Below are 13,049 nucleotides of genomic sequence, written 5' to 3'. Positions count from 1 at the left end.
TACTTTTTTTCCTCCCTAGTGTCTATCAAGTAGTTGTTGAGGAAGAACGACCTCGAAGAACTAAAAAGACAACCGAAATCTTAAAGTGTTACCCCGTGCCAATTCACTTCCAGAATGCATCAATTCTGAACTCACAGTATTACTTTGCTGCAGAATTCCCAGCAAACAGTCTCCAAGCTGCTCAGCCTTTTACTATTGGTGATAATAAGACATACAACGGATACTGGAACACTCCCCTACTCCCCCATAAAAGCTACAGAATTTATTTCCAAGCTGCTAGTAGAGCCAATGGGGTAAGTTTTATAGCTGGCTGTTTACCTAGGCTATTTAGGGTTATTAATGTGAACATAGATTAAGGACGATAGTGGTAAGAAATAAAGTCATGCTTTTGTGTGTGTGTTTACTTGGAACAAATGTACGTGGTTTTTTTTTCTTTGTAAACTTATTTTCACCTAGAGAAATTTATGGAAGGAAATGAATAAATTGGTATTTGTTTTGGTAGGGAGAATATGTTGTCAGCGTGATGGTTTTTATTTTCAGTTTTTACTTGGTACCAAAAGTTGGCTAGCAATTCTGCTTCGCTTACTATTTTACAGGGAAGTAGTATAGCTACAACACATACATTCAGCTCATTTAAAATTTTGTGAGATACACAACATCTGTCTTTCTAGCATCTTCTGTCCCATTTCTTTGGTTTCAGAAGAGTTTATGCTTCCTATTGCTGTAACTAAATTAGGTATCTTTTTTTTTTTTTTTTTGAGAGAGAGAGAGAGAGAGAGAGAGAGGGAAAGCAGCTTTAGAAAGATTAGATGAAAGCAAAATAAAAACTATGGAGTCGTTCCTGAATTCTTTCCCCCTTTCTGTTCAGACCGACCCAGAACTCTGGTAAGATATTAAAATCTCCTTAGAAAGAAATGGGAGTTTTCTGGACACCATGATGGTTTCCCTCCTTCACAGCATGGGTCTAAGTATCATTGACTCGACTTTTGCCAGTGAAAAGGGGGGAAATCCAGGACCCAGAGTTCTTCTCCAGTAGTATCTGCACAGAGTGAGCAAGGGTCTGGAGAAGACAGGGCCCCCAGGAAGAGACATTGTGTGTGTAGCTCCTCATTTGTCACCCGCTCCAGAAATGCCCATGGCCACCAGCTCCAGAGCCAGAAAATGTATCTGAGCATGGTACAAGGTGTGATCATCGTGTGAGCATGTATCTAAGTGCAATTCATCATTGTGTGATTAACACCACACTCGGAACAATGAGCTCTTTTCTTATCAGCATTTAAATAGAACTACAGATATTTTTATTTGTTTTAAATAAAGCACGAATAGTGACTTTTTCCCCCCTCTTTATTTGACACAGGAAACCAAAATAGACTGTGTCCGAGTGGCCACAAAAGGTAGGTTGAAATTGTGGGATGCTCTCCCAGTTTATGTCCTTTAAATTTTTAGATGGTATTTCAGAACTTCTTGTAAGGTTAACTTCGTTGAAATAAGCGTGTCTATCTGTGGGTGCATGTATTAGAGTCTTAGCAGTTAATACTATTTCATGCCAATACTTTTTTTAAATAAGGAGTCGTGTTACTGCGTTCCAAGGAGTTTTCAGTGGTTAGCCTTTTCGAAATTCTTTAAAATAAAATTAATGTTTATGTGCTTTCGGTACATGTTTTTTAAACCATAGTAGCATATGCAGTAGTCCTGTGACTAATGAATCTTCATATGCAAAGTAGGAAAATACTGCCTGCTGTTTTTAAGCAAGTACCTAGTGATAAGAGCTCTCCCAAAAGGAGTCTGCATGGGCTTTTTTCACGGAACACGGGGCAATTAAACCCAGTAACTGGGTGATTTTAGTGGAATTTCTGTTTCCCAGGCCTGGTTAAAATCCTGGGAAAATGTGATCAAGGACAAGATGTAGAAGTGGCTGGGGTTGAACCGTCGTAAGCTCACCACACACAGCCTCCTAAAGAACCAAGTACGGTTGTATGTGCACACACGAGCTGTGATGTCATCTTGTTCACCTTGGAGTGTGATCTTAACCAGGGCATGGGAAATGTATGAGACAATGCTTTGAGAAAGATAAAATCCCACATTAAAATGAGGCATTATAAATTAACACCTGTAGTTAAGTATACCCTCTCAGACCATCACAAGTGACCCATGACCATGAACTTATCATGTGTGACTCAATTTAGAAATGATGGCACGAAGGCATCCTTGGGTCTGTCACACTAGATGTAGTCAGGCCAGAGACAGTCACCTGAGTTCTGTTGGGTAGAAATACCTTGTTATTTCATTGTTTCCCTTGCAGGGAGTATAGTTTGATATATCATGGGCATCCATCTGCATGTTCAAAATTCACATTGAATTCTAATTTCATGAAGATCCAGGACCTTTTTATTCCGTTAGCTCCACAAATATTTCTTGGTTTCATGGTCTGTGCCAAACACTGCCAGGTGCTCATGGGCTCATGTTCTAGTTCTAAGAATCTATTTGTGTTGATTTTGAAACATTTGGTTTTGTAGTATCATATTTGTCTTGATTAAGTGCCTTTATTTCTAGGGATAAATTAACAATAAATGAAATTACAGAGATTGGTGTATTTCATAAACTGTAATATGATCTTAGCTATTAATTACTAAGGATTATGAAGCCCTTGAATGAGGTATCAATGCTCTTAGGCCTCCATCCAGACCACCACCCGTGCTCCAGTTGTTGTACTGAATTCGCCTTACCTTCAAGGTCTGAAAGAGTAAATCCGCTTCCGCAGTGCCTAATTTATAATGCCTTCCACTGAAATCGCAGCTAAAATGTTTGAAAGCACTTTCATACCTGTCTCACCTAGTTCTTCACCATTACTGTGAGAAAGGAGGCAGGTATTTCTGTTTTTATTTTTTAAATGAAGAAAATGCATATTTCTAGAGGTGAATTGACTTACCAGAGTCACTCAGCTGATAATCTGTGGGTCAAGGCTTAATCCCGAACCTTTGAACTCCTACCCACAGTGTTTCCTCTGTATTTCACGGCTTTTCACCCAGCAGATCCTCAGACCAACTATAGTATTGCATTGTATAAGTATCTGCTCTCCCCTTTATTAAAATTGAGTCCCTGCCTAATTCACTCTGAAAGCAATGAAATTTGTCATCACGTTCATTTACATAGCTAAATAATTATATAAATAACACCCTCGTAGATATGGAAATCTGACGTTGGCTGTTTTCACAATAGATTGAATTAGATGGTGATTTGGATCATTTTCTTCCATCAGCTAGATTTAATCAATATTGTAACTTGTTTTTCAATTCACCAAAGGATGATTAGGCAATCGGATGACCTGATTGACTGAATATTCCCCACTCATATTTTCTAAGTCATTTGCAAACGTTTATTTAGCCACAAACTCTATCCAAATAAACTCTATTGGGGAAAGAGGGAAACCAGTGTTAATAGTCATTATGTAACATTGTCCTTCCATTCGTAAAAGCTTAGTATAGGAGGTAACCTTGGGAGATATTCTCCTTGCAGGTTAAATCTGCACTGTCTGGTCTTATTTTATTCTATTATGTTCTACGTGTACAGATTCAGTGAACTTCCTTTATAGCGCAGTCTAATGTTTCACCACTGCTACAGTCAGATAATTTTTCTTTATTCATGCTAAAAGCTCTTTCAGTGGTGCAGGAAGCCATTCCATCTTGACTACGTAGTCAAAACAGAGAAATAGGCAGTTCTGATAACTTTATTGGTTCCCTGCAGGAAGGATGCTTGCAATTGAAAAAAGTTCAAACTTTCTGGGTTTTGGCCACATATTGCTGACAGTGTGGTGGCTTAATTGCATTTTCAGGCACGAAGCCACACTCCTAAGCAGCGTTTTGAATTTACAGAGATGTTGATGTTCTCATGAAACAACTGTTGACAAGTATCTTTATAGAGAAAGTATGGAGGTGGATTTGTTTTCACAGGAAGCTAGTTTGTAATTTCAAGTATGGGTATGTCTCTTAAAGATATATTTCATACTCTTTATAAATTTAATGTTGTGATTATTTTAATCCTATTCCAAGGGTATATTTTGACACTAATATAAAGCCTTATAAAAATTAGACATGGGGGAGAAACCTAAGGTATGTTCTTACCTATCTCCAAATGTGTGGGGGATTGCCTGTATTTTCCTGTATCCTTTCATTTATATATCTAGATTCCTCATAGGTATATGTGACTGTATTTTGATTGTTGGCTATAGGCAAACTCATCACAGAATATTCTGTCTCTTCAGTTAAAAGATAAAGACACCATACAGCTATAGGATATGCATAATGTTTGGATGTTACCCTCAACCTGTATGGTGGAGTTAACAGAATAGCTTTTAACTGTTTTTAGATCCTCTTAGTTTTATTTTGATTTTTAATCACATTCACATTTTTATAGTTGGATTCTTTTCAAGACCACCTGGTCCGACTGTGTCTTAGCAGTTAGTATATGGGTTTTCTTTGACTTTTGCATACCTAACGGCTGCCTCGCGGTCAGTAGAAGGGCTAAAACTCCTTTTATGCTAGTTCTGGAAGGCCTTGTTGATTATCAATTCTAAATGGACAGGATACACTTAAATATCAAAACCTTTCTTGTTAGTAAATTAGATTTCTCATATTAAATGAGGCACATTCTTTCTAATTGATACAGTAATCAACTTAAACGGCATATTTTGCATCGATCTTCCATACAATAATATTTTCCATAACACGATGCCAGTAATCTTTCTCCTAGACAGTATAGTCATTTGGCATCTTCCTTGTTACACATTCATTTTAAAACATTTGTGAGCGCCTACTAAAAGTTAGGCATAGTATAATCTGTGAGACTTCTTAGGTACATAAATATATCACTTTTAAGTTTTTGAGGATTTTGAGTTTGTAAACGTTTGGGGGTTTTTTTGTTGTTGTTGTCTGTTTGTTTTTAGTGCTTGGGGGCTGGAGTCAGATGTGTGTACTTATTCCTTTCTTTGCTATGATTTGGCTGACGGTAGGGTAACTAGAAATCAAAACAAAAACCTCATGAAAACACATGCTAAATTCTTTCCAAAAGCATTATAGGAGTTACACTGTAAGTCTTAAACAGAAAGAATACAAACTATTATTCTAGTGTCATATTTTAAGGTGAATTTTTTGTGCAAAATACGCTTCACTGTTTTTAAGCTCAGTAATTTATTTAACTTACATTTGTACTCCAATGCGCATATACTTTGCTGGAAGACCTTCAGAAAACTTTGAAGGACTTCCATTGTCCCAATACAGTTTCTAACTAGACTCAGAAATTTGAATGTTTCTTTTTTTAATCACTAGGCTCTTTGAGAAGTTTCTCTACACTGTTTTCCTGTTCACGGTTTTGTTCAAAGAAATACCATCGTTTCTAGGCCACAATGCTCACAGAACGAAAGCACACTGATAAAAGAGCTGAAAAGAATGTTGACATGCACAGCTAATTAAGATTCCTTTTAATTGTTCATATTCAATACACGAGAAAACAAATTGTATAGTAAGACCACTCATCTATGCAAATCTGCTATCATTTAGCTATGGATTTAGAAATAGAAATATAGATATGATCTACATTTGTCATTCAACATTTTAGAGAGAAAGTATTTTCTTTGCTTGATCTGAAATGGTCTTCCTAATATACATCATGAATATAGCCAGGCCCCGAGAAGTTACCAAGGAAAAGAAACCTGTTTAACTTTGTTCGACGCTATGTTTCCCAAATATTTGACCCAAACTCAATTTTCCAAGGAACACGAAAGTCACGCAAAAGAGTTTGGTAAATACTGGTTCATCAGATTCCACAAGACCCCACTGCATGCAACTGAAATGGTACTTTGTAAGTCTGATATACTTTTTACTCTTCCATACATACTTTTGGACCCAAAAGAGACCCTGAATTTATCAACTATTAGATACTGTCTTCATAGCATAGGATTGGAATATCTGACTTTATTTTACCAAATTTCGCAATATTCTCTTTCGTAATACAAGGTAATTGACCTTTTAAGACAGAGGGTAGCAAATTTTTATGTAAAGGGAAGATGGTAAATATGTTAGGCTCTGTGAGCCATGTGATTTCTGCCACAGCTACTCAGCTCTACCATTGCTGTGCAAGAGCAGCCGTGGGTGATGTGTGCACAATTAAGTCTGACTGTGTTCCAATAAAACTTTATTTGCAAAAGTAGGCGGTGGCCTGGCTGACTCCTATTTTAAGGAAATTTGTAGCAGACTCAAGTTTTGTCCTTGTAACTAAAAATAATAGTCACAAATGAACACTTTACCATGCAGAACCTAGAGATCATATAAAAATCCCTCCTGATACCTATCATGTACTTTTTCTATGGGGGCTTTGAACCTCTGACTGCAATTTGCCCTTCATTTAGTTGTGAAGACATGGCTGCCCAACCACGCCATTTTCAAGTAACTTTGCGTCCATGTTGTTTACCTTTTTCAGTATTGGATAGGTGCTCTGTTTCTGATAAGACAATATAGTTTTTTCTCAAAAAGCAGAGTAGGTCACATTCTCCTGTGAGTAACAGGACACCACACAGGAACTTTGGTTGAACAACAGTCTGTGACCCAGCAAATGTTTTATGTATAAACTTGGTACCGACCCTGTAACAAGGCTTAGAAATAACATTTTACTGTTTACAGTGTGCCATCTCAGTATGCAAAACTGCATACTCTGTCCTATAGAGAAAATTATCTCCGTAGTACCCTGGGGTTTCTCCACTTTCTGACCCAACTGATAGTTTATTCATCTCACTTAGCAAGACTAGAAAGTTTTCATTAATAACGTGTGAAAAACGATTATCCCACTCTTGAACCCAGTTGCTACAATTGTCTAGTTACAAGAAGCAGCACCGTTTGAATGGTGCAGAGGGATATTTCAAAATATTATGCAGCAGCAGTTTTGGGTTTAATTGTCTGCAGATGGTAGATGATCTATTTTCCTTACTCGCTGCCACATTTCTAATAGCACCCAGGCTGTTCCATGTAAATTAGTAATCTTTCATGTAAGCCTGTCCTTAATTTTCCAATATTTTTTCTTTGCATCATTTTCCAGCTGTATCATGTTAGAACTGACATTTTAATTTTCTATTTTTTTCCCCGATATCTGTGTGTCATGAATGTTAACCATTTAAACACAACTGCTGAGCTGTGCAGCCAAACCAAGAAGCTCGACTGGTCTGCCTCCAGAATCTTAATCGTGTCTGTGGTCACATGTTAACCATGACGACTACAGCAAGGGCAGTTACTAGTTTTTGGTTTTTGAACCGACCAATGCTTTGAGGTGCATTTTTCCCCAGTCCCTTAATGTGACAAAATAAGGTTCCTAAATGGAAACATTCTCCGCGAAAGTTAGTTATCAGAGAAATCCCTCTGTAGAAAAATGTCTCTAATGAAAGAAGATCATGTTCTCCACAAAGGTGATTTTAGCAAGAAGAGAAAATATTGTGACTTCAGCAGCAGAATTTTAAGTAACCTAATAAATTTTCAAAGCCTAAAGTTTGGATCATCAGAATTAGCAGCGAATCACTTATACACCACACTCAACAGCACTTGGAAACACTGTTCAGTCTAGAGCCTTATTTAGAGCGTATGTTTTGTTTTTACTACCCGCCCCCCCCACCCCACATCTTCGGTTGACCTACCCAAAATATCAGCCAAAGCTTGCAACTGTGTCATAGTTAGAAATCTAACTGCCTGACAAAAACTTGTTTAAGGGAAAAGAATCCAGAAAATTCAACACTTTGCTATGTTTTTTTTTTTCTTTTTTCTTTTCTTCTCTTTTTGTTGTTGTTGGAACAAAGTTGAGACAATGTGATATACTGATCGAGATTCTCCTTGCTAGCCTAGCTTCAGTCTGGCTTTTTCTTCCCTCATGCATGCTGACCTGGGAATCTTCCTTTGCCATAGCTGCGATAATCGTGACTCAGCTTACAACACCTTACATTCGCATCGCCCCTGCCGCAGGCGACGACCAGCTGACAGGTCAGATGTTCAAGTATAGATGAGTCATCTTGCCCATTTCCTGCTCATTTTTCTCAGCTTTGTTTCCCCTCTACATTTCCTCCTCTGCTTAAGGCTTGTTTACAATGTGTCAGGCTCTTGGTACAGACCTGTGCCCGCATTAAATGAAGTGATGTGCTTGGCCTCTTCTGTGTGTGCACATTGATACCCATGCATTAAGCACAATGCCACTGCATGTTCTCATTGTGTGTTTGTCTGTCGGTGTGTTCCTTTCCAGCCTAATGTTGTACAGAATGAAATTTGCTGGACTTGCGATAGCAATGCCATCAAACAGGATTTCCATCAGAGTACATAAAGATGTATGCCCAGTTATGCAGATTCACCTAGAAAGGCCCTGTGGTGTCAGGGTGAGCGAGCTTTACTTCCCACCTCGTAGAGTCTCGTGTGCACGCGCACGGAGCCATACACAGTCCTGAGATGAAGCCACCCAGAGCCGTTTGGGGTGACGCTGTTCAAACAGCTTTGTGTGTACGTACAACTGGAGCAGAGCTGTCTACGTTCCTTATAGAGCCTTGTTTCGAAGTGTTTATATAGAGCAGTGGTACATCTGCCAGTCAAATGCATTGAATAACTTAGGGAAGTTTTTAGAAAATCGAATGGCTTAGAGTCATGGAGTTAAACTGTGTGCTTCTATATAGAAGAAGCAGCACACAGAAAGAGAACGTAGCCAAGAGAAATTAGCTTGTCCGTTCCGTACTCTCTCTAAAGGTGTATGGACATCAGCATAAACTCCTGTAGGAAAAGAGTCCAGTAAATGACTCCAGATGGAAGGTGAGTGGTCAGAGAACCCCAGGAGACAAATTTTTGTCCTGCAGTAAAAGCAAGCCATTGTCAAGATTTCTAACATAATTGCGTGGGCAGGATTCAAATTCTGGTTTCAGAGACATCATCAGCATTGTAGTTTATGGCATGTAGTATAGGCATGGTTAAAACTCAGCTGTTTTCCATAGAATTTCCACTCCAGCAATTGTTTTGAGTGTATGAAACAAGGGAATATAACTCTAACGTTTAAGAAAGTAAAAAAGTATAGCTCAACTCATGGTAAGAATTCACAAATGTTTACGTTGTCCTGTGAGCTTGTTATTTTGGAAAAATAAAAGCAACTGAGACTCAGCAAATTCACAGACTGATTTTTGGAAGGTAACGAAATGGAGGCTAATTCTACTTCTTTCCCTACTGGAATTCCACACATATTTTCAGTCCTCTGTTTCGGGGCCTAAAAGCTATAAGGTTATTATTGATAGTTCTGCTTCTCTTTGTTTTCAAGGTTCTTCTAAGCATATTTCTTTTACGGGTTGAAGTTCTGCTTCTTACAGACCCTTTCTTATCCTGAACTTCTGAAGTTCTCTTCCCAACAGTAGAAGTACTTATGGAGTAGTGTAGCATCTTTCTTAAGTCCTCTGTTTTAAAACCTTCGTATTTAAGGACTGGCCCATGGCCCATGGTCGGGTTAGGTGTCCATCTTGAAAGTAACCTTCAAGTCTGACTACCAGCTGAGTCTGAACTGGCCCTATGGTTGTAGCAAACCAATAAAAATGGCCCCACTATCCGAAAACAAGTGCTTATGGGCAATGCAGTTCAGTAGCCCCCTTCTAAGGCTTTAGCTGTATCTACAACCTTCATATTAAGCATGCTGTTTACTAGGCAGTGAAGTAAGTGAAACTTCTGAACATAGATTTCTCTCCAAAACTTGCATAAGTAAGAAGATAGCTCATAAATCAGCCTCCTTCACAGTGCTTTCAGATCCCGGGTATCTTGTTATTTGGGAACTAGTCTGTGAAGGACACATACATTGCTCGAGTGTATGGCCGCCATTCTTTTAAGGGCTGCAGGCGATCTCCATCATTTACTTTGGTTTATTAGGGATTAAAATGATGGAGTGTTAGAATAAGCCTCAAAAAAAAAAAAAAAAAAACAGTAAAAAAAAAAAAAACCCAAAAAACTACTCCTGATCTTTTTTTAGTATTTACTGCTTGTTTTAATGATGGGTAATCTTACCCAGATGAATTCAAAATCAAGTAATATTTCTTTTGCATTTTCCATTTGCATCAGCCATCAACTGTGATAGCAGTAACACTGTCTTTTTAAATAGATTTATTCATGAGTCATACTGCAAGCTTGAGACTTAATGCATTCAATCACTTAGCTGACATTTATTGAGCACCCTCTGTGTGCCAAGATATAGATCTACTAAGTCTTATAAAGAGTTTCACTTTGTGTGGTTGCCCAGGCTCTTGGCCTCAGGCATTTTGCATCAGTCACATCAAAACCTACGTACCCACATGTTCTTAGGAATGAAAAATCACTATCATGCTGGTCATTTAGCAGTTAGGAAAGGACAATAGTTTGGTAACTAATGGGCAGACAGGACATGTATTTCAAAACCTTTCTCATCGTGTGCAGCAGCTTAGGAAATGGTCAGTGGGACGATTCTGAACATTGCACATCTGTGACCGATTGGCCAGTTGTGGTTTTGTTTATTAGATCAATATGGTGCCTTCCAGAAGCCAACAGGAGATGTGTGAGGGATACATTGTGAAGTGCCCTCAGCAGTGTTTTTGTTCATTTTGTTTTAATTGTGCTGACCTCCTACTCCTACAAGTGCTGTTCAAGGCTGTACTTACACTAGGAAGCTCTGATGAGATTGTCCTCCACAGCATAGTTCCTTTGTCCCAGAATGTGGCACATGCCGCTTGGGCTTTCCTTGGCCCAGATGGGACCTCACTCGCTCGTCTAACACCAAAGTAAACAAGCATCCTGGTGACCTGGTGTCCATGCCAGGACTTCCGGACACAGCAAAATGCTCGTGAATACTAGCTGATCTGATTCACTGAACGAAGGCAGATCAGGCTGCAGAATGCTGGTGTGTCTGATGAGCAGGCCTGTCATTGCACTGGGGAGTGTTTCTGAAATGTTTTGTCTTCAGTCAACGGTGAACTACATCATTATCCAATATACACACATACACATACACAGAAGTTTAACTGAAGAGAAAGCATTGGAAACCTCACTGCCAAGACTACATGCTGAATAAGACGCTCTCTGATTCGTTCCATTCTGTTCCATTTCATTCTATTTCATTCTTTAAAAAAATTCCAGTCACTACCTACTAAACTGATTTCATGTCCCACTATTGGGTTGCAACCCACAGATTTTAAAAAATGCTTTATTAAACCACTGGATATAGGAGATTATGAAAGGAAACGATATATAACTGGAATAAAGGTCCCATCTACCTCAAAAGCACTCTAAAGAGTGCACATAGAAAAAGTTCTAGAAATTGGAAATGGTTCTGGTTTCTACTCTGTTCCCTTTACTATGTGATTAATTGTCTGTAATATAGAAGTGCTTTAGGAAGAAAATTGAAAGCTGTACATGCTAGAAATTTCTCTTAAAGATTTTTTAGTTAATTTTATAAATATCTCTAGGCTGTTTATTTTATATTAAGATATTTCTGTTTATGATTTAATAACCCAGCTAGCTCTGAAATGCTGTGGAGAATGTTTTCCTTAAACAAATTTTTTATCATCCAATTTGGTTAACCCATACATCTAATATGATAAGATCTGTATCCTAGAATATTTATAAACAAAGTGGCTTCTGGGATTCAAGTACAAATCAGGTATATCAGAGCATGTAGAATTACTTGCTAGATATAATTAGTACCAAAAAAAAATAGAGAACTAGCCAAAGACTATTCCCACAAAGTTCCAAGTTTTAAAAAAGAGATATGTAGCATATCTGTATTGTCAAAGATAAATACAGCTGGACATTAAAGCTATAAAAACAGATTTTATTCAGTAACTCCTGACTATAGGGGATAGAGATGGGCTCCATTTTGATTTGTGCAGAGTGGACTGACTTTTTTTTTTAAGTTTATTTATTTTGAGAGAGAGAGTTGAGGGGGGAGCAAGCAGAAGAGAGGCAGAGAGAGAGGGAGAGAGAATGCCAAACAGGCTCCGTTCTGTCAGTGCAGAGCTGAAGTGGGGCTCAAACTTATGAACCATGAGATCATGACCTGAGTGGAAATCAAGAGTGGGACGCTTAACCAACTGAGCCACCCAGGCTCCCTGAGGGGCTGGCATTTTAAAGGGAGAATGAAGGGGAGATGTGAGCAGGGGCTCAGTAGAGTCAGTGTAGTGAAAAATTATAAAAAGCAGGAAGGGTGTATTGGTCCAGGAGGCACCCATCTGGTTGGCCAACTGGCGCTTATCAATGTCAAGCTGCTTCCCTCTCCTCCACCCCCAGGGCTGGGACACAGGAGCCCTGTGTTCAGGTGTCACTGGAACAAACCATCATTTCTTCGGGCAGCCTTCAGTTTTCTCAGGCAGGCACTTTAAGGGACATGGGTCACCTAAGGGTGCAGCCTTGAGCAGTTAGAAAACCATCAGACTTGTTTGCTCAAGTCTTACAGGCCAAGGTGAGGCCTAGGGGAGGAAGGGCTTAGAGGAGCCTGGCTGGCATTTGGTCAGAGAGAGAATCTGTGCCAATGTCATCTTTGCCAATTTGGTCACAGAGAGAATCTTTGCAAAGCGATCATGAAATAAATCCCAAGGAATTTCTTTTTCTCCCTAATGTGGCTCTTAAAGCAAGAGTTTTAGGGGTGCCTGGGTGGCTCAGTCAGTTAAGCGGCCAACTTTGGCTCAGGTCATGATCTCACAGTTTGTGGGTTCGAGCCCCGCGTTGGGCTCTGTGCTGACAGCTTGCTCAGAGCCTGGAGCCTGCTTTGGATTCTGTGTCTCCCTCTCTCTCGGACCCTTCCCTGCTCATGCTTTGTCTCTTTCTGTCTCAAAAATATATACAACATAAAAAAAATTAAAGCAAATAGAGTTGTTTTTTTTTTAATGTAAAATATAAAACATGGAAGTCACTGAACTAGATCCCCGCTGAGGAAGTCAAGCAACTGAGCATATACAGAGAAGCTCCTGTGTTTTGGACCCTGTGCTAGAAACCTCCACAGGCATTATTTCGCTAAGGCCTCACAATGGCCACCTG

General features: G+C 39.1%; 1 protein-coding gene across 6 annotated transcripts in view; it reads left to right on the top strand.

The window, feature by feature from the left end:
* The window catches only part of PTPRM (protein tyrosine phosphatase receptor type M), a 787,775-nt gene that overhangs the window by 520,102 nt on the left and 254,624 nt on the right, over positions 1-13,049 (top strand). For 4 of the 6 annotated variants that reach the window (XM_027068512.2, XM_027068514.2, XM_053205686.1 and 1 more), the window contains 3 exons: positions 20-293; positions 1,358-1,394; positions 7,941-8,015. In XM_027068512.2, coding sequence (XP_026924313.1) covers positions 20-293; positions 1,358-1,394; positions 7,941-8,015 — 386 coding nt within the window. The remainder of the gene's footprint in view (positions 1-19; positions 294-1,357; positions 1,395-7,940; positions 8,016-13,049) is intronic. The other 2 variants (XM_053205687.1, XM_027068519.2) reach the window with 1 other exon arrangement.

Source organism: Acinonyx jubatus, chromosome D3, assembly GCF_027475565.1.
Source record: "Acinonyx jubatus isolate Ajub_Pintada_27869175 chromosome D3, VMU_Ajub_asm_v1.0, whole genome shotgun sequence".
NCBI classification, from domain to species: domain Eukaryota; kingdom Metazoa; phylum Chordata; class Mammalia; order Carnivora; family Felidae; genus Acinonyx; species Acinonyx jubatus.
The sequence above is the reverse complement of the archived record's forward strand: the minus strand, read 5'-3'. Positions and strand labels throughout refer to the sequence as shown.